Below are 21,088 nucleotides of genomic sequence, written 5' to 3'. Positions count from 1 at the left end.
GTTCGAACCCACCAACTACTCCGCGGGAGAAAGATGTGGCAGTCTGCTTCCATAACGATTATTACCTTGGAAACCCTGTGGGGCAGTTCTACTCTGTCCTCTAAGGTTGCTACGAGTTGAAATCAACTAAATGGCAACAGGCTTGGTTTTCTGACTTGATTTAACCCTAAGAGTAGAATGTAGGATATAATACTTCCCAAGCTTATTTGGCCATGGAATTTCTTTTCTTCTTCTACTCTCAGGACTAATGTACCACAGAAACCACTTTGAGAAACACTCTTCAAAATTTCATCTGTCACGAATCTACATTAAAACAAACAGTTGCTGTCGAGTCGTCTTTGACTCATGGCAACCCCACGTGTGTCAAACAGAACCATGCTCCAGGGTTTTCCATGGCTGCTTTCTCTGAAGTAGATCGCCAGGACTTTCTTCCAAGGCGCCTCTGGGAGGACTCCAACCACCAACCTTTCAGTTAGCAACCAAGCGTGATAACGGTTTGTACCACCCAGAGACGCCTGAATCTATGCAGTTTGATTAATTAAGTCAGATTTGCACATCCACATATAATTAACTAGAAATACGTAACTCATCAGAAACCAAACAAGACTCCAGGCAGCTGGCTCAAGGCACACCTCCTGGTGGGAACGACTGGTTTCCTTTCGCCCCAGCCCCTGGCAGCAAGGAGCTCGACCCTAACGGGATCTCAGGGGTTACCTTCTGCGCCGCACACACCGTGCCCTCTGTAGTGGTAACTTGCACTTCTTCTCCAGAGTAATCAATACTCTGCACCTGCCCAAGTAAAACAATTACGAAAAAGAAAATGAGAAGCAGAACCACAGGCTGGAGGATCCTTTCCAATTCTAACATTATACACGTTTTTATCTCTAAGGCTATGGGGAGTCATTCCCTGGCATTCAGAGATCCAAACAAGAGTCGCAGCCTATTCAGGTGACTATCAGTCAGCTGTTGAAATTTACAAACACTGTCCGGACAGGGAAAATCTTTAGGTGAAATCTACTAAAAAACTGCCTCTGTGATTACAACAATGTACGACACAAACGCACAGGGACAAAGCTTTGAAGGGAAAATTTAATAGTGAAAATAACTGCATTGGACCAGGGAGGCTGTGAGCAACGTGTTTTGTTGTTGCTTTGTTTTAAAGCAATATACTTCAACACTTTATTATTAACGAAAGTGCATCTGAGTTACTACTGTTTCCAAACAGCAGCAGCCACCTATTTGATACAGATAATGCAACCAATCCCAGGCTTCACCTGTACCTGCACCACTGTACCTGTCACTAAAGTCCCTGCAGACACCAGCTGAACATCAAAGCATACACTAGCCTGTAATCCACATGCCCCACATTTCACATCCTCCACAAATAAGGCAAAGGCAGAATGTCCCATCCCTGTAGATACTCACTGGAGATTTCAGCTGAATGTCTAGTCCTTCGGCCAATTTTTCTATTATTACAGAGTATCCCGGGGTTAGGAGGGTGTGATCACCAGCAAACTGTGCAAAGAATTCATTGTGGTCCCAGGAACGAGCCGACACCTGGGAGACAACAGGAGAGGGCAGGAACCTGGGTGATCCAAATCCTTGAGTCTGTGCCTGATGGCCAGTAACAGGGGCTCAGGATGGGAAGAGGCCCCCAAGACAGGAGGGCAGGGCCACCAGGAATAAGGCAAAGCATTAAGGAAGGAGAGGAAGAACAGGCCAACCTTGGTAACCCGACCATTGTCAAGGGGAAGGAAATGTCTCAATACCACATAAGAAGGCTTGTTTTAGAGCCAGTTACGGTCGAGTCATCTCCGACTCATGGCGACCCACGTGTGTCAGAGCAGTCCTGTGCTCCACAGGACTCACGGCAACCCCGTGTGTGTCGGAGCAGACCTGCGCTCCACAGGACTCACGGAGACCCCGTGTGTGTCGGAGCAGACCTGCGCTCCACAGGACTCACGGAGACCCCGTGTGTGTCGGAGCAGACCTGCGCTCCACAGGACTCACGGAGACCCCGTGTGTGTCGGAGCAGACCTGCGCTCCACAGGACTCACGGAGACCCCGTGTGTGTCGGAGCAGACCTGCGCTCCACAGGACTCACGGCGACCCCGTGTGTGTCAGAGTAGAACTGTGCAGAACTGTGCTCCACAGGACTCATGGTGACCCCATGTCAGAGTAGATCTGTGCTCCACAGGACTCATGGCGACCCCACGTGTGTCAGAGTAGATCTGTGCTCCACAGGACTCATGGCGACCCCCCGTGTGTCAGAGAAGACCTGTGCTCCACAGGACTCATGGCGACCCCACGTGTGTCAGAGAAGACCTGTGCTCCACAGGGTTTTCAACGGCTCATTTTTCAGAAGTAGATCGCCAGGCCTATCTTCCAAGGTGCCTCTGGATGGACTCGAACTTCCAACCATTTGGTTAGCAGCCAAGCACATTAACTCTGTACCACCCAGGGACTCCTATTTTAGAACAAATGGTATTCATGACTTGGGCAAGTTAATCTTATCTGCCAGCAACCCCGGCAGGCGTGAATTCTATGATAGTGAAACTGGATTTGACGAACTCCGCACATAAATCCACCATCTGCGTTCAACACGGAATGTGGTGCAAGATTGAAACTCAGCGCAATTCTGGAAAACAGCAGGAAGACTGGAATGGAAACGGAGAGGTCCCAGAGGGGACAAAGCAAAACCATCATGAGTCACTCACGGAGGTTCTATTTAAAATGTACAACTCTCGAGTATTACGATCACAGTAGGGTAAGTGAGTTAGGCACGTTTAAATCTATTTTAGCAAAATACACAGACCAGAATTGCAAGGGTACTATATTTTAGTTTCTGGAGCAGAAGCCCTGGCTCCACAGAATGCCTCAAGGGCCTCAGTGGAGGGCGAGGGACGGAGGGAGGTGGCGGCACAGGGCTCCCAATTGGGGGTCCCTGCCCTGTGATTCAGCCTTCAGCCCTCCTTCCCTGGTGTGATGTGTGGAGCTTCCTCACAGGATTATCTGAAGACGGGTTTCCCCTGCTTTTACTAAAAAACACTTCAAACCCACTGCTGGGTTAACGTGCTCTCACACTGTGGTTTCTGAACTTTTCACAGCCGCAGAATCATTCTTTCCTGTTTAACCAAACTAGGCTGAGTTCAATGTTTGGATATATAAATACACACAAACACAAAAACAAGTATCTTCCAGGCCCGTTTCCCCCACCCAAGCGCACCTGGTGGAGGTCGCTGCCACAGGCATACTCCAGGTTACTGAGGTGGAAGTGAAGCACCTGCTCTTCCAGCTCACTGAACTGGATGCCAGACTCCTTAATAAAAGCTTTGTAGATCTCCTCTATCTTTTCTGTAACGGGAATGCAGCAAAACAGAAAAAACAGCTTTAGCAATTCTTGTTCAGCTCCTCCTCCACTGCTCCCAACCTCCTTCACCCCGCAAAACCCCAAACTTCCAAAGTCCTTTCCCAAGTAAACTCGGGGGGGAGTAAGGGCATCACGATAAGGTTGACTTCTCTCAGGGAGGAAAACCTGATCTTAACCGGAAACAAAGCTATGTGGGTTCTATATTCTCAAAAATGTTTCATTTCTGCTTCTTTGAGAAACAAGTTCTTCTTTTGCTCAAAATATAGAAAAAGTTCCTCCTGCAGATTACTGTGCATACGCCCTCAGAGAGGATCAGCGTCCCCTTTCCTGTCCCTCCGCCATCACCTGAAAGTCAAGGCCTACCATACTAAACATCTCACCCCAGCTCAGAGACCTGTAATGCTTTAACACTGCTTATAATCGCTCCCCAGCAGGAACACTCCAAGGCAGACTCCCGTCATGTCAGCCCTCTGCCTCGATACCTTATTAGTTCCCGACGGCCTGTTCCCAAGGAGCACTGGTGTGCAATGGTGACGCACTCGGCCAGTGGTTCAAACCCACCCAGCGGCTCCTCGGGAGAAAGGCCTGGCGATCTGCTTCCGTAAAGAGCACAGCCTAGGGAACCCTACGGGGCAGTTCTACTCTGTCACAAGGGGTTGCCGTGAGTCAGAATCCACTCGACGGCACCCAACAATAACAACAGTGTAACAAACTCCAAACGCCACCGCGTAATAAGGCCAGCACACTTCAGTCTTTTGCAAGGTGGCTGTGACTACCTGCCTGCTTCCGGGCCCTGCTGTACCTTTTCCTGGTAAACTCCAACCCTGCAATTAACAATTACTACCCCTCCCCTCAGCAAATGCCCCCTCCCCAAACCACATCCACCCTTTACAGCCCAACATCACCTGGGTACTGCAAACCTCAGGAATCACTCCCCGCTATGAACCCCAAACACTTATCTATCCCATTCATCTGGAGCTTTTAAGTAGGTACACAGAGCCCCATGATGGCCTCCCAATTACCGCCTTCAGGTTCCGTGCTGGGCTTTCGTTTGTTTGTTTGGGTTCCAGCCTCGTGTCTGTCTAATTGTAAGCGTCTTAGTACAAGTTACTTCTTCGTAACCTTCTCAGTGCTGACCACCAGCCAACACACTCTGCAGACGCAAAGTTGCTAGAAAGTATTGTACGTTTGCTTGACCAGAAACAAAACTGAGTTTATCATTTAACTTTTTTGACCACTCAAGGTTCCCATGAACATTTTCAATTCTTACACTGTATTGTAACGTAGAGATGTCCGAGGGACCTCTGGGTAAGGGCTGGGATTGTGTCCCTGGACCACTGGGCTTTTTTGTTACTTTCAGTGCCTTTCTTTTTTTTTTTTTCATTAAAGCCACCCACTTGTGGTATTTCTGTTAGAACAGCACTAAGAAACTAAGAACTCTTTGCAGAGAAATACGTAGTTGAAGCAAATTAATATCTTGCAAATTAAGTTCAAATGTTCACACTTTAAAACTCAGACATGCCTTCAAGAATTACAAGTGAATATATTCATGTCATAAAAGTATGAATTAAATATCAATTTAAGAAGTAATATAGTAAAATCTGAGCTGTTTCGCATCCTCATGGAAACAAGCAATCAAGATTTCTAAGGAGTTATGGTTCTGTTCCCCATTTAAGTCCAAAACCTAAAGATTTTAAGAATTAACATTCTTGGATTATAATATACATTCTTACATTCTTAAACAAAATATAGTGAAAAAAACATTAAGTTACTGCCCCAAAAAAAGGAAAAAGGAAGAAATCTAGGCAGACAGACCCCCCAACCTAGAAACGACATTATGAGGTGACTATTTATGGTATCCCTCGGTGGTGTAAACAAGTTATGTGTTTGACTACCAGCCAGAAGGTTGGTGGTTCAAACCCACTCAGAGATGCCTCGGAAGAAAGGCCTGGAGATCTGCTTCCAAAAGGTCACAGCCTTGAAAGCCCACTCTGCACACACGGGGTCAGCATGAGTCAGAAGTGACTCGATGGTCACCAGTTATTCGCTCCCATGGGGCTCAGCACATATTGCTTAAAAGGAAGCTCCTCTGGGAAATTTCAAATTAAACATTTAAGTAACTTTTCACAAGCTCTTGCGTCAAGAAAGGTTCATGTGTACGCACACACAAGCATCCAAGGGTCCCCGGGGAAGTTCTGAGCTCCCTCTGCTGTAACTCAGGAAGGAGTCTAAAGAATTCACCTGTCCAAAAGGAATGCTCATAAAGACGACTCCTATTGCACTGTCCATTCCTGTGGACGAATGGGGGCATCGATAAGCATGCTCAGGCTAGAACGAGACGCAGTGGAACGACCAGAATGTCATTCTCCCCATACCTCCTAAAGGGACATCTTGGAGCTGAGTCTTATCCTTCCTCCACTCAGACACAACATCCAGCAGAGCGTTAAAATGAAAGTCCATGCGCTTGTCCACAGCGGGGTCAGTAATTCTTCCACCTTCCTGAATTAAGTCACATCTCTCTCCAAATTTATGCATTCTGATGCCAAGCTTCAAAAATAAGAAGAAGAAGAAGGTGAACATTTTCCCTGGAAAAAATATTTACAGGTGCTAAGCTGAGATTAGACAGAGCCCTCATAAAGAAAATCACCCAGGGCCACTCAAAAACAGAGCTAAATACACTTCGTGGGGAACAGCAACAAGGGCAGGCAGCGAAAACAGCAGGAAATCCACTTGGCGACTTGACTTCAGGAGAAGATAAGGGTGATGGGCAACAGCTCCCACGCCAGGCACCCTATAAGCACCTTCCAGCCAAGATTTATTCAGGTTTCAGACACTGGAGCTATGCCCCACCTTCTCCTTGCTTTCCAATTGTACCTCCTCCGTGGACCCTTATGGGAATGAACGCGCAGGCACACAAACACTCACAGCAGAAGTCAAAATGGAATTTACTATCAATAAACGTTATAGAAAAAACCCTAGACCTACCAGGTCTTCAAAGAAACTCTGTAGGGTTGGCAGATAAAAGACAGGATGCCCAGTTCCATTTGGACTTCTGATGAACAACGGATAAACTTTTAGTCTAAGTATGTCCCCAATATTGCACGCAAAACATTCCATGTAATATTTGGGACATACTTATACTAAAAAAAAATCACTTGTTGCTTATCAAAAGTTCAAATTTAACTGGCCATCCTCTATTTTTATTTGCTCAATCTGGCAACCCTAAAACCATGAGCTAATCAAGAGTTCTGCAAATAACATTACAAATAAAATCAAAGATCTTAGAAAAACAAAGAAATCTTTTAAGTCCTCTCATTCTACCTCCTCAGAAAAGGACAACTGTAACTGTTCTTTTACTTTGCAGAGGGGACCAGGGGGCAAGAAATCATTTTGGCATTATTACATTATCTGTTTTAGTAGCATATTAATATTAAATACAAGCAAACCGAGACCACGTTGCTTTTCTTTATCTACAATACAAATCTTAAAGAAACCCACTTGCTCACACATTAGCGCTATCGGGTTGTTGATGCAGCCATTGACGATCTGGGCTCCTCTTCCGACCGTAACGCCTTTAAAAGATTTATCATCCCATACTCGGCCACCGATTCTGTCTTTGGCTTCCAGGACAGTCACCTAAAAGACAGACAGTCAGGAAAGCAAATAAGACCCCAAAGTCACACCAAGCGCGATGCACGTTCCGACAACTCCGCCATACGTCGGTTCTGACATGAGGGGTACCTCTTTTTTTTTTTACTTTTATTATTGCCTTTATTAATAGTATTTTCATACATCCTATCTCTGAACATCTGTGAGTGAACACTGAGAATCGTAACATCAGCAAATGATGCGCTGCAACACTGTTCGCAGTACATGTTACTAACAATATGACGTTCAAAAAAAAAGAGATGGTCACAGTGCAGTTCCTCGTAACTCAAATACGTCGTAAGTCGGGGACTACCTGTACTACGAAAATATAGAAAGACACTGTCAAATGAGCTCCACAGTTGATTACTCACTATATTATGTACCAGAGAAAACACCTTAAGAGGAGGGCGGTGGGAACAGGAGATAAAATAGACAGATGTTCGAGACAGACAATCCAGATTCCAGCAGTGAGTAACTGCGTGGTCTGCCGGAAAAATCACCCAAACTGTTTCCTCTCAAATCAGATGTGAAAAGACTCGATTAACTAGGATAACAAATGTTTGTTGATCGCTTTTACTAAATAGTGTTCTATAAACTAAAAAGCACTGTTAAAACTTGGTTGAAGAAGTGACTTTTTTCTCCTATGAACTACTACATAGGAAGCAAAATTCCTTTAGTTTTGCAAACAGGCCTTAACTTCCTTAAGACACAATTATTTCTTAAAACAACACAACAACAAGAAACCCTTATGCTGCCCCTGTGGAGCATGACCTCATGAGCTGGACCTCACCAAGCTGGTCCTGCATCAAGCTATCTTATCTTTTCCAAATTCCTAATTTGGGAGACCCGAGGATGGCTCTTGGGTAGACTGGGGGTGTCTCACCCACCGCCCTGTGATTCAGAGTGCTACACCTCCTTTGGTTAACAGGCCATGTAAACCCTACTCAGTGCAAGGAGTCTCCGGGTGCTGCAAACGATTAAGCACTCAACTACGAATCGAAAGGTTGGTGCTTCGAACCCATCTAGAGGTGCCTCAGAAGAAAGGCCTGGCAATCTGCTTCCGAAAGGTCACAGCCTTGACAAGTCTGTGGAACGCAGTTCTCCTCTGCATACCCTGTGTCGTCATGAGCCAGCATCCACTCAAGGGCAACTGGTTTGATTGTTTTTATTCAGTGCAAGGCCAGGCAAAAGGTTCCTGGACCCTTAAAAGCACTACTTTAAATTGCTGGAGAAGAGGATCCCGAGTTACAGAAGAGAGCGTTTTCCTAACCGTCAGAGGGAGGGTGGTCTCCGTGGGTGTCTCCCTCCTCACCTGGGGACAGCAAGGGAAAGGAGTGACAGTTCCTCTTCCTCAGACCTCAATTATTCATTTTCCCCATCTAGGAAGGCTAAACCCTGGGGCTTCCCCCTCCCTGCCCACTTTCTCAGACTATGGCTGAACCCAGAAACATCCATGTCTACTTTCTTTTCAGTATAACAGGAAGGCCGAGCATTAAGGAGTCCCCAGACGGCGCATATGGTTAAGTGCTCAGCTGCTAACGGAAAGGTTGGTAGTTCAAATCCACCCAGATGTGCCTCAGAAGAAAGGCCTGGCGATCTACTCCCAAAACATCACAGTCAATTTAAAACCCTAGGGAGCACACATATGGGGTCACCAAGTCAGGATGGACTGGTGGTGGTGATGGAACATTGAAGACACACTCTCTGGACTCTGGATATTAATATCCTTCCCTGTAACATAATCCGTGGTATTCCAAGTATACACCAAACAAGCAAAAAACAAAAAAAGAAAAACCTTGGCCCTAATATCTAAGACTAAAATAAATAAACGAACAATTAAAACACCTTATGGTTTAATGGTAGAAAGAAACGATTTCAAAAGGCAAACACACTTCCTACGAATCCAACTCAAATTCTTGTTTTGCCAGCAGTATAACGTAATCCGAGATTCAGGTCTTCCATTCAACCGAAGAGGGAAACCTCTCTTAGGCACAACCACCGCAGACCTCGCCTCTGAAAACATTCCAGAAGATATTGTAAAAAAAAGAAGTCATCATGTCCTTCAGCAAGACAGAGAACAGTGAAAAGACCAATTCCATTCTACCACATTAATTTACAGGGTTTTTTATGTTTTTTAATTTTATTTATTTTGTTTGTGGAGAATATACACAGTAAAACAGACACCAGTTCAACCATTTCTACATGTACAATATAGTGACACTGATTACATTTTTCAAGTTGTGCAACCATTCTCACCCTCCTTTTCTGAATTGTTCCTCCTCCAGGAACATAAACTCACTGCCCCCTAAGGCTCTTATCTAATCTTTTGAGTTGCTGTTGTCAGTTTGATCCCATCTAGATAGTTCTTAAATGAGCATAATGTTCAAGGCAGACATTCTTTACTAGTTAAGCCAAACTACTGTGTAGTTTCAAGAAGACTTCAGGGGACATTTTTGGTTTAAGGTTTAAAGATTATCTCAAGGCAATAGTTTCAGGGATTCATCCAGCCTCCATGACTCATGGGGTCCATTTCTGTTCAGCATTTTCCCCCCTTTGATCAGATTTTTCTATAGAATCTTTGATGAAAATGTTCAGTAATGGTAGACAGGCACCATCCAGTTTTTCTGGTCTCCTGGCAAAGGAGGCAGTTATTCATGGAGGCAACTAGCCAAATATTCCATTTCTTCCTCCCATTTCTGACTGTCCTTCTTCCTCTGTTGCTCCAGGCAAATAGAGACCAATTCTTGTGTCTTGGATGGCCACCTGCAAGCTTTTAGGAAGCCAGAACTACCCAATGAACTAGGAGGTAGAAAAGAAGCACTAGACACATTATCAGACCAATTAACCGGGATGTTCCATGAAACCATGACCCTAAACCTCCAAACCAAGGAACCAAACCCACGAGGTGTTTGGTTGTACATAAGCAGGCTCAGCAGTTACTCTTTTGTTATTGTTGTTATTGTAAATATATCTATTACACTACTTTTGCCACTTCAACTTTTTACAGGTGTACAACTTATTGACAGCACTTATAAGAATCGGCTGTGCAATCCTACTCTTAATGTGATTTTTCCATCACCATAAACCTACACTCTGTAGTCCATAACAATTCACAGTTTTAATTTAACTGAAAACCAAAGTCCTTTCAAAGTAAGTTTAAAAGTCATGCAATTCTGTCTTAATCAATGAGTTAAATTCATTCAATCTTGCCATCCAAAAGCAAAGATTTTTATTTTCCAGAGTAAACTGAAAGTGTGTCTTAGAGTTGCATATAAAAATTTAACCAGGCATTTCAGAAAATTCTGTACAAGAAATGCAGAATTTTCATGCTGTGATTTGTTGTCTCAAATTACTGCAGAAACAAGGGCTTTTTCCCAGTTTCTCCTCTTCAATTGTGTCTGTGTCTCTGGGTGGTGCAGTTATTCGCTCGACTGTTAACCAAAAAGTTGGAGATTCAAGTCCACCCTGAGATGCCTCAGAAGAAAGGCCTAGCGATCTACTTCTGAAAACTCAGTCACTGAAAACCCTATGGAGCACAGTTCTACTCTGGCACACATGCAGTGGCCATGAGTATGAACAGACTCAACAGCAACTGTTTATTTTTTACATCACGTCAGTAGCAATCTGTCAAGAATTTCTGCTCTAATATCCAGTTAGAATCTCACCTGACTGGCTTGTGAGGGTCTAAAGCTCTCTCCAAAGCTGTGGGAATTTCTATTTTCCTCTATCTTTCTTATATTACATCAATTCCAAACTCTGTATCCTTTCTAGGATCGATGGTAAAGATACCATGTATTTAGCATTCTCTGCTAAAATAAGGACGTGGTTTCTAAGTCTTGGAAAATATGGGCCAAAGGCACAGTTCACCCTCTGCTTCTGACAATGTGTCCCAAAATCTTACCTTAATTCCGAAGTTATGGAGCTGCCTTGCAGCTGCTAATCCTGATGGACCGGCTCCAACAACGATGACAGATTTCTTTTAAAAAAAGGAGCAAACATCCAATTAGAGTAATAACAACGACATGCTGATTTTTGTTGTTCTGGAAGGTACTAACCGCCACACAACGAGTTCACCCACATTTCTTTGACGTCTTTAAATCCACTGCCCTCGAGCTGATTTCGACTCCTAGCTCCCTTACAGGACAGAGAACAAATACCCCACAGGGTTTCCAGGGCTGTAAATCTCTACGGAAGCAGACTGCCACATCTTTCTCTCACGGAGCCGCTGGTGGGTTTGAACTGCCAACCCTTCAGTGAGCAGCTGAACACTTACCCACTGTGCCACCAGGGCTCCTTTGATGTCTTTACCTAATGAATATAGTGTTACGTGTCTTAAGTAGCCCCTTCTGCCTTTTCTACAGTCAAGGGACATGGTGCTTTATATTCTCTTCTGGAAAGAAACACATATTCTACAAAAGTCGTGCTTCTATAACTTTTATGCCAATGATGTGCCTTGCATTAGGATTAACAGTAATACATTAGCACTCATCATGACCCGTAACGGTGTTATTGCTAAAGCTAAGGTCACCTACATTGTGGTAATCTTTAGGAAGAAGATGCTGGTCAGTGCCAACACTCAGAACGCCCGTGTTGATCAGGCCTTTTCTTGTCATAAAGTAAAGGATCCTCTCCACCTCCTGAACGCACCGAATGCGCACAAGGCCCCGGACGATGATGTGAGGAACACACTTCTCAGGAGTGAGCGCTTCCTGTACGTGGACATGAAAACCAACTGTTACAAAAACAACTCAGTTCCTCAAAAAGTTAAACACAGAATCACCATATGATGTAGCAATCTCACTCCTGGGTATATACCTAAAAGAATGGAAAACGTTCTGTTCACACAAAAACTTATACATGAATGTGCACAACAGTATTATCCATAAGATAATATGTTATTAGCCAAAAGATGGAAGCAACCCCAGGGCCCATCACCATGAAGAGAGAAACAAAATGTGGTGCATCCATAAAAAGGAACGATCTACTGATACACTCTACAGCAAGGAGGAACCCTGAAAACATTCTACCAAACGAAAGAAGCCAGACACAAAGATCACGTACAACATGATTCCATTTATGTGAAATATCCAGAATCAGCCGATCCACAGAGATAGACGGCAACTTACAGGTTGGCAGAGGATGTGGGGAGAAGGGAACAGAGTGACTGCTGACGGGGACCGGTGATGAAAAGGTTCTGGAAAGTTATACAACACTGTGAGCATACTTCATGCCACTGAACTGTAGACTTTAAAACGGTTAAATGGTAAATTTTACGTCTGGTATATTCTACCACACACACAAGGACAGAGACCAACTCTCAAGGTAATTCAAATGCATCATTTATCACTAGATGGAAGAACGAAGGGGGGTTTGCCTGGTGGTAAAAAGAAAAGAAAGGGTCAAAAGGAGGATACGGCAGTTTGTATGTTATCACATGGGTTTCCCCTCACCCACAAATGCCTGCTGCGAGGAGTGTGGGGAGGGGGCAGACCACATCACACTCCTGACTCAGGAAGCCTCCCCACAAAGCCTGTTAGAGAAATCCAGGCTACTGCCTGTACTGGCGACCCTGGCTGGTGCGAATGATTAAGCGCTTGGCTGCTAACTGAAAGGCTGAAAGTCTGAGTCTGCCTGGTGGCACCTCGGAAGAAAGGCCTGGTGATCTACTTCTGAAAAATCAGCCACTAAAAGCCCTACGGGGCCCAGTTCTACTCTGACACACATGGAGGAGCCACGAGTCGGAGTCAACCTGATGACAACTGGCTTTTTTCCCACTGGTGCTTGTACAGACGGCAGGAAAAGCTTGATTCCCATGGCTGACAAGAGGTGGTGAACTGATCTAGGAACCTGTAAAAACACACACTGCCTTTCTTGCTGACCTCAGCTTTGGCAAGGCTGTGGTACGTTTAAAATCCAGGAATAATGAAGCCCCTGCCTCCACCCAGGGCCAGGAAGAGAGTGAGAACAGGCTTCGAAGTGTCTTCACTGCAGGCCTCTCCCCCACTTCTTGTCTCCAGACCCCGGCATGACCAGTACCTGATCAAATACAGGAAGATGACTATATACTTGAAGTACTCAAGAAATAACCCATACAGCCTTGGCCTGGGATTGCCGCAGAAAGTAAATACAATGTGTCTGTGTTCGTGACATTAAAAAAAATCTTCTCCAAGTCTTCCTTTTAAAGCAAACATATTTGTGCTTTTCTACAAGAGTGTTAGATAGATACAGTAAATACTATCTTCTTAGGGAAAATTAAAATAGATCCAGACAGATAAGGTTAGGATTTTTTTCTGTAGGATTCTTCGCTAGTGCAAGTCAGATTTCAGAGTCAAATAAAAAGAAATGTGAATAAAAATGAATCCAAGGCTGTTTCTGAAAAGTATGGCTTTGCAACTTACTTACAGGAAATTCTGGTCACGATTTTGCTCAGTTAAGCAAATGTTTGTTGAGCAACTACCTCAAGCCCGCCTGGCAGGAAATCAATAATTCTACCTTACTCAACCTACTCACCTGGGTATAACTGGTAAAAACTGCATCAACAGCCATAACTTAACGAGGTCACCTCATCTCACACTTCAGTCCAATCCAGTGGAAGATGAGGGTGAAATGGGATTATATTTCTTTTATCTAGACTACTTTGGCAGTCTTGCAAAATGTCCTGCATTCAACAATCACGCAAATAACTGCTGAAGAAATGAATAAATCCAAAAAATACTAGGGTCAAGAGAACCAAAAACAAAAAAAATAAAATAAAACTGGTATACTCTCCCCCACCACTAATTTATCTTCATCTCTTTCAAGGTGGTGCTATACGATACCCCAAACATTTACTGAGTCCCAACACAGAGAAAAGCATGGGCTGTGGCTGTTTGAGGGCACCAAGATGAAGATAACACTGTCCCTGTCCTCAAGGGGCTTATAATCCTATCTTCTTTATTTTCCCCTGGCACTGCCACTGCAACTCTTTGAATCAAACTTCGCACCTTATACTCACTCGCTAGCATGTCAAGCATTCAGGTTACATGGTCTTTAATGTGCTGGTTCTCAGCAGGGTTGATTTTACTCCCATTTGGCACCGTCTGGTTGTCACAACTGGGGAGGTGGGCGCTACCAGCATCTACAGGGTAGAGGCAGGGATGCTGCTAAACATCCCCAAACGCACAGGACAGCACCCCACAACAAGGAATTATCCAGCCCCAAATGTCAACAGCACTGCCATTAAGAAGCCCTGGTCTGAAGTTCAGTCCACAGAGAAAACAGCTCCTCTCCTTCAACAAGAACACTGTCTGAACCTGGAAAACATTACACTGGGTGAATAAGCCAGACACAGAGGGACAGTATAGCATGATCCTGCGGATATGAAATATCCAGACCAGGCAAATGCGGACAGACAGGAAGGAGATTAGCGGTAACCACTAACGGGCTGGAGGAGGGGAGCACGGGGAGCTGTTTAGTGGGCACTAAGTCTCTGTTCCTGGTGGTTGCACACCATGGATTTGATTGATGCCACTGGATTTTACACTGAAAATGGCGAAAATGGCAAATTTTATGTGGTGTAAATTTAACCACCACCTGTCAGATTGTTGTACCATGGTGGCTGCGGGCTGCTATGAAGCTGGAAGCTACACCACTGGTATTTCTAATACGAGCAGAGTCATGTTTCCGCGGAACTTCCGGATTAAGACAGAGTAGGAAGAAAGGCCTGGTGACCTACACCTGAAACATCAGGCAATGAAAACCTGATGAAGGACAACAGGGTACTGTCCGAGACAGTGCTGGGGTATGGGCCCCCCAGGATGGAAGGCAGTCAAAATACACAATGCTGGGATATGAGCCCCCCCAGGATGGAAGGCACTCAAAATACACAGCGCTGGGGCATGGGCCCCCCAGGATGGAAGGCGCTCAAAATACACAGTGCTGGGATATGAGCCCCCCCAGGATGGAAGGCAGTCAAAATACACAGTGCTGGGATATGAGCCCCCCAGGATGGAAGGCAGTCAAAATACACAGCGCTGGGATATGAGCCCCCCAGGATGGAAGGCAGTCAAAATACACAGTGCTGGGATATGGGCCCCCCAGGATGGAAGGCAGTCAAAATACACAGCGCTGGGATATGAGCCCCCCAGGATGGAAGGCAGTCAAAATACACAGCGCTGGGATATGAGCCCCCCAGGATGGAAGGCGCTCAGAATACACAATGGCTGCAACAGTGGATGGACTCGAGCAGACTAACTGTTGTGAAGACAGAGCAGGACCGGGCAAGGTTTCCTTCCGTTACATACAGAGTCACAGGAGTCAGAGCTGACTGAAGGGCGACCAGCTAATATTTTACCACAATAAAAACTAAAAAACAATGCACCGTTAGCTACCACGCCTTCACTTACTTTGCAGTTAGTATACCACAGGGCGAGGATGAGGTTTCTCAAGGCCAGGTACATGGTGGGGTCTCGGGAATACTCCGGGAACTCGTACAGCTCATCCAACTCCATCACGTCTGGCCTGACGCACAGGGCTTTGCCACACTCGTTGGGCTGGTAGAAAGGCTGGAAGTAGCGGTTCATGCCTGGAACTGAGAGGAGACACAGGTAACTCCTGTGGGACCTAACTTCCAAATTCAGCCACATTAGAAAGCAAATCCAGACTCCAAAGGATAGGCGAGACAAGCTCAAGAGTCTGTCTAACTGGATATTTCTGTCTTCCTCTCTCCATTAAGACAAAATGTAAATGAATTAAACTAATAGTTTCTCCGTCATTTCTTCACACATTTTTAATTTCCATGGTAGGGAAATTTAAAATATTTTAAAAGTGTATTTTATTAATTTTTTTTAATTATAAAATTAATAGGTTCACAAAAGTAAATAAAAATCACTAAACAATGATTACCCCTAGATGACAGGGCAACATTTAGAGGTATAATCTATCCTTAGTTTCGTCTCTATGAATATATATTAACATAACAGATTTTTTTTTAATGGAGCTGGAATAATGCTATAAAAATGCTGTTTTCTAACTTGCTTTTAAAAATTGATTGTGCTTGGAACACTTTCCGTTATTAAATGACTTTACCAGTACCCATACCAGTAGCTGTCAAGTCAGTTCCGACTCACAGCAACCCCACGTGGGCAGAAGTGCACCCTATAGGGTTTTCATGGCTGTGACCTTTCAGGAGCAGATCGCCAGGCCTTTCTTCCGAGGTGCCACTGGCTGGATTTGAACCACCAACTTTCAGTTAGTAGTCGAGCACTACAGTTTGTGCCACACAGGGCCTCCTATATACGACTTTAAGGGCCATGTGATATTTTGTTACTTGTTATTTAACAACTCCCCTATTGCTAAATAGTTCAATTTCATCCAATTTTTCCACTATTATGAACAATGCCACAGTGAATTTCTTTGGACTTATTTCTGATCGTTTATTTAGGATAAATTCCTAGAACGGCACCGCTACGTCATAGTGTTCAGTTTTAAGGCTTTGAGGTGCACTGCCGCTTACCCTTCGTAAGTACACATTCCCACTGACAGTCTGTTTTATCGTTGTTGCTGTCGAGTGCCGTCGAGTCGGTTCCCACTCATAGCGACCCCGTGCACAACAGAACGAAACACTGCCCCGTCCTGCGCCATCCTCACAATCGTTGTTATGCTTGAGCCCGTTGTTGCAGCCACTGCGTCAGTCCACCTCATTGACGGTCTTCCTCTTTTTCGCTGACCCTCTACTTTACCAAGCATGACGTCCTTCTCCAGGGACTGGTCCCTCCTGATACATGTCCAAAGTATGTGAGACAAAGTCTCACCATCCTTGCTTCTGTTTTATTAGACCTTCATTAACACTAGGCGTGACCACTTTACCCTTTGGTGTCTACCATCTACATATTAAGAGGGCCTGGCGACGTTAGTAAAAACCGTAAGACAAGGTCACAGCGTAGAAGCCTATCTTTAACGTTCAGAATGCAGCCTGTTGGTACGCAGGCAGCGGAAGACTGAGTATTCTCACCTCTACACCAAGAATCCTGGTGCAGAACATTAAAGATGCCGTCAGAATAAAGGCTCAACAGCATGCCAGCCTGACGGGGAACTCCCCTTGACTCTTCTGGAGGAGAGGATCGCTTTGCTGTGAATACCAACGGCACATGCAGAAGCAGGAAAATTTAGAGACAAAAAAAGGGCTGCTCATAGAGGTAAGAACTTTCTTCCGCTAAGTGAGAGTTTCACTTCACTAAATTATGCAGCTGTCCAGCCTTCAAATAAAAACACATTAAATACCATGGGCACGATTCATGGACAAGTATGACTGGCTTTCCGAATTATTAAGGGAAAAATTAACTGCACAGTATACATAAATGATATGCTTTGATCCGCAGTATAACCAGATTTGTACAATAATGAGGTGCTTTGTATCCAGACGGTTGCTATGAGTCAGAATCGACTCGATGGCAACGGGTTTGGGTTTTTGGTTTTGTATCATAAAAGCCCAGGTGGCACAGTGGTTACGCGCTCGGCTGCTAACCAAAATGTGGGCGGTTCAAATCCACCAGCCGCTCCTTGGAAACCCTATGGGGCAGTTCTACTCTGCCTAAGGTTGCTATGAGTTGGAATCAACTCGACTGTAACAGACTTTTATTTTTTATTGTTTTGTGTCACAGGTCAAACACACATAAAAAGGAAATCCTTTCTAGTTTGCTCACTGTTACATTTCCACGGAAGCAGGGGGAGAAGGAGTCCCTGGGTGATGCAAATGGTTAAGCGTTAGACTACCAGCTGAAAGGCTGGGGTGAGAGCCCACCCAGAGGCACCTCAGTCGTAAGGCCTGGCAATCTGCTTCCGAAAGGTCGCAGCCTTGAAAACCCTATGGAGCACAGCTCTACTCTGCACACACGGGTCATCATGAGCTGGAATCGACTTCAGGATAACAAGGAAGGCAGAGAGGGCTGGGACAGCTCTTACCGAGCACGGAGGGCACGGCCTTGGAGTGCTCCAGCTTCCCGGAGGTGGCGTCGCTGGCTGCGCGGTGCGTGCTGGCACAGGAGGGGCTCATGCCGACGCAGTCGGGGTAGTAGGCAGAGAGCAGCGGTGCCGCCACGCTGTCCTTCAGCAGAGGAGGTAGGATGAGCATGGAATACCACCAGTGGTCAGAGACTTCTGACACTCGCTGCAATAGGGCAGAGACCAACGAGAAAGGCACACACAGGTTCAGCCACGGACGGACGATCCGCTCACTTCCCCCATCCTTAACCCACCCAGACTTACATAGCTCTGTACCAGGGTCTTGCAGACACAGACTGAGAAGGAAAAATGGCTTAGGACACCTGGAAGGAATGGTTCCTACGCACAGTTCTTTCAAATAATAAGGCAACAGCCCACTCCCCGCCAAGAAAAAACTCGACCGGTCCAGACAAGTCCTGAAGCTGCCTGTTTACTACATCGCGAGCTCAGGTTTAAGCCTGACATGGGAAACGTCTCTCCATCCAGTCAGCCTTCACCACCCACCCCGCTTTCACCTAGGATCTAAAATTCGCTGACACTGAGATCCTGAGCATAAACAATGACTCTCCTAAGCGGTACTCAAACATCACTGCTGCCTGACAAACCAAACCTACTGCCGTCAAGTCAATTCCCACTCACAGTGAGCCTACAGGACAGAGCAGAACTGTCCGTAGGGTTTCCAAGGCTGTAATCTTTATGGAAGCAGACGGCCACCTCTTTCTCCTGCAGAGCAGCTGGTGGGTTTGAACTGCCGACCTTTCGGTGCATGGCCGAGTGCTTTAACCACTGCACCACCAGGGCTCCTCTTTTTGACAAAGGTGACTAGAAAACTTTTGGAGGGAAAAGTACACTACAACCTTCGAAACAAGATGGCAAACGTAGACCTGAACAAAAGAAACTATTTTTGGTCTTAAAGCTTGTGACAACATCGCAGAGGTGACTTAAGGTGAGGAGTCTCTGGATCAAAGCATGCCCACGATGATTAACTATTGCAATAAGGACGAAATTTATCTGGCTTCTAGTGTAACACTGCCACGATCAGGTGAAGACAGACAGCCTTTTCTAAAGCTGATCCTGAATGTACGCTCCAAGAAGTCAAAGAACCTGCCACGAGAGGACCTTCTGCTCCCTCAGAGATCCTCTGATGTTCTCCAGGCTCCAACCAAATGCCGCTGGCCATCAAGTCTGAAGCAGGGGTTTGTGAACTCGAGACTACAGGGAGAACCCAGCTTGGAGATGTGTTTTGGCTTTCGGACTTCACAAAGTCCACATCTGGGGCAAGTATTTTTCAGGTCACTATAAGCCCCAACACCCCTATAAAAGCACTCCCAGCTGCTTCACACATTCATCTACTGGTCCATGCCCTGAAGTCATCTGGGTCTACAAACCTTCGCTCTGGAGGCTTGTCTGAGATTTGGGTAGGCGAGACTAAGGAGCCCTGGTGGCATAACGGTTAAGGGCTTGGTTGCTAACAGAAAGGTTGGCAGTCTGAACCCACCCAGTGGCTCCACAGGAGAAAGACCCAGAGATCTGCTTCCATGAAGACTACAGCCTAGAAAACCCTATGGGGCAGTTCGCTATGAGCAGAAATCCACTCAACGGCACCCCACAACAGGGAAGACTAATGAGCAGGACAGTCTCATGTGGCCACCCTTCACCTGGCTACACGGTACAAAAATAAGGGCAGTTTCAGCTGCTTCCCCACCACTCCAGGCCTGCCCCTACCCCTCTCCTCCCCAGCTCAGGCCCGGGGAAGAGCCAGGAAACCGAGGATCCAGTATGACACTCCCGCTGGGCAACACAGAGAATAGAACGTCAGCGCCTCAAAAGCCATGGACCCAGGCTATTCTCCTTCCCTTCCACTTTCTGGTTTGTGTAGATGTGTGGGCAAACTGAGTCAGGGCCCAAGAAAGGTCCTCCATCTTGCTCCCCAGACTCCCGTTCCCTGGAGGCCTTATCCGAGGGTACCCCACACAGCTTGTGGGAACGTCAGTGACTGACCACCAGCACTTGCTCTTGCTCGTCCCGGTGTGTTCTCACAGCAGACTCACCGTTCCTGGACATCTGGCTGTAATTCTGTCAACAGGCCATCAAAATCCCACCCTCACCTCCAACATACACACCACTGAGGAATCCTACTGGACACAGCCAACCTATTAGCATATTTCATCAAACACTCACTGAAAATTCGCAAGCTTTAAAAGTGACCCTAGAATCCACAGGAATAGAAAAAGGGCAAGGTGCATCATTATGACCATAAACCTGTCCCTGATTCTTTCTTAACTGAACACAAAAATAAATAACTGGCAGATGAACACCCAGGAATTCTTCCAAAAATTTTTAAGTCCTCATAGCCCACGACTATGACCCCTGTCCTAAAGTTCAGATGCTTCATGCATTTGCCAAAAGGTCTCAATATAAGCGCACACATTCATAAGGTCTTGTAACTGTATTTCAAGTTATTTTACTTTTCTTTCTATAATCTCATCCTGCCTACTTAAATCTGAAAATTATTTGGACTACTGCTTTATGGTGGGAATGTTTGAGGGTACAACCTACTAAAAAATATAAATGTAAAAATGTGTGTGTCTAAATATATCATTTCTATGCGATTACATTAGGTATATATATGTGATATGTATGTATATCGCATACAAACACCCCTTTATATTACTGAGTAGATTTAAGGTAGATCCATTAGGTGTCAATTCTCCCTTTGCCCGACAATCACAGCGCATGAGTTGTAGACATCTAGAACAACTGGAAATCAATAATACTGAATCACTGAAACTTAGAATGATAAAAGTTCAAAATTTATTTTCCAACCAGTCACTGGACCTGGTTACAGGGCCCATGAGTTTTCCAACTCGGGTAGGAAAGTCTCATGAAGACAAATTAAATGTCACAAAGTTTCCCTTTGCACATCAGGCAGGGGAAGGACAAAATAGCTCCGCGGCGGAACCTGGTCTAAGACCACCAAGTGACAGCCCTCCTCTTCCTGTTCTTAGAGGGATTTAAGCAGAGTTAAGGCCAGACGCTCATCTGTGAAAAACCAGTGTAACAAGGCTGATCCCTAGAATGTGGCGAGGC

At 45.4% G+C, this 21,088-nt stretch overlaps 1 protein-coding gene across 5 annotated transcripts in view; it reads right to left on the bottom strand.

Moving 5' to 3' along the window:
• Positions 1 to 21,088, bottom strand: part of KDM1B (lysine demethylase 1B) — a 46,230-nt gene that overhangs the window by 4,064 nt on the left and 21,078 nt on the right. For all 5 annotated transcript variants that reach the window (XM_023737483.1, XM_023737484.1, XM_023737485.1 and 2 more), the window contains 9 exons: positions 17,960 to 18,164; positions 15,403 to 15,587; positions 11,551 to 11,727; positions 10,920 to 10,994; positions 6,869 to 7,006; positions 5,746 to 5,917; positions 3,227 to 3,354; positions 1,426 to 1,557; positions 715 to 789 (listed from right to left, as the gene is read on the bottom strand). In XM_023737483.1, the coding sequence (XP_023593251.1) occupies positions 715 to 789; positions 1,426 to 1,557; positions 3,227 to 3,354; positions 5,746 to 5,917; positions 6,869 to 7,006; positions 10,920 to 10,994; positions 11,551 to 11,727; positions 15,403 to 15,587; positions 17,960 to 18,164 (1,287 nt within the window). The remainder of the gene's footprint in view (positions 1 to 714; positions 790 to 1,425; positions 1,558 to 3,226; positions 3,355 to 5,745; positions 5,918 to 6,868; positions 7,007 to 10,919; positions 10,995 to 11,550; positions 11,728 to 15,402; positions 15,588 to 17,959; positions 18,165 to 21,088) is intronic.

This window comes from Trichechus manatus, unplaced genomic scaffold (genome assembly GCF_000243295.1).
Source record: "Trichechus manatus latirostris isolate Lorelei unplaced genomic scaffold, TriManLat1.0 scaffold00103, whole genome shotgun sequence".
NCBI classification, from domain to species: Eukaryota; Metazoa; Chordata; class Mammalia; order Sirenia; family Trichechidae; genus Trichechus; species Trichechus manatus.
Note: the sequence above shows the minus strand (reverse complement) of the source record. Positions and strands in the feature narration are given on the sequence as shown.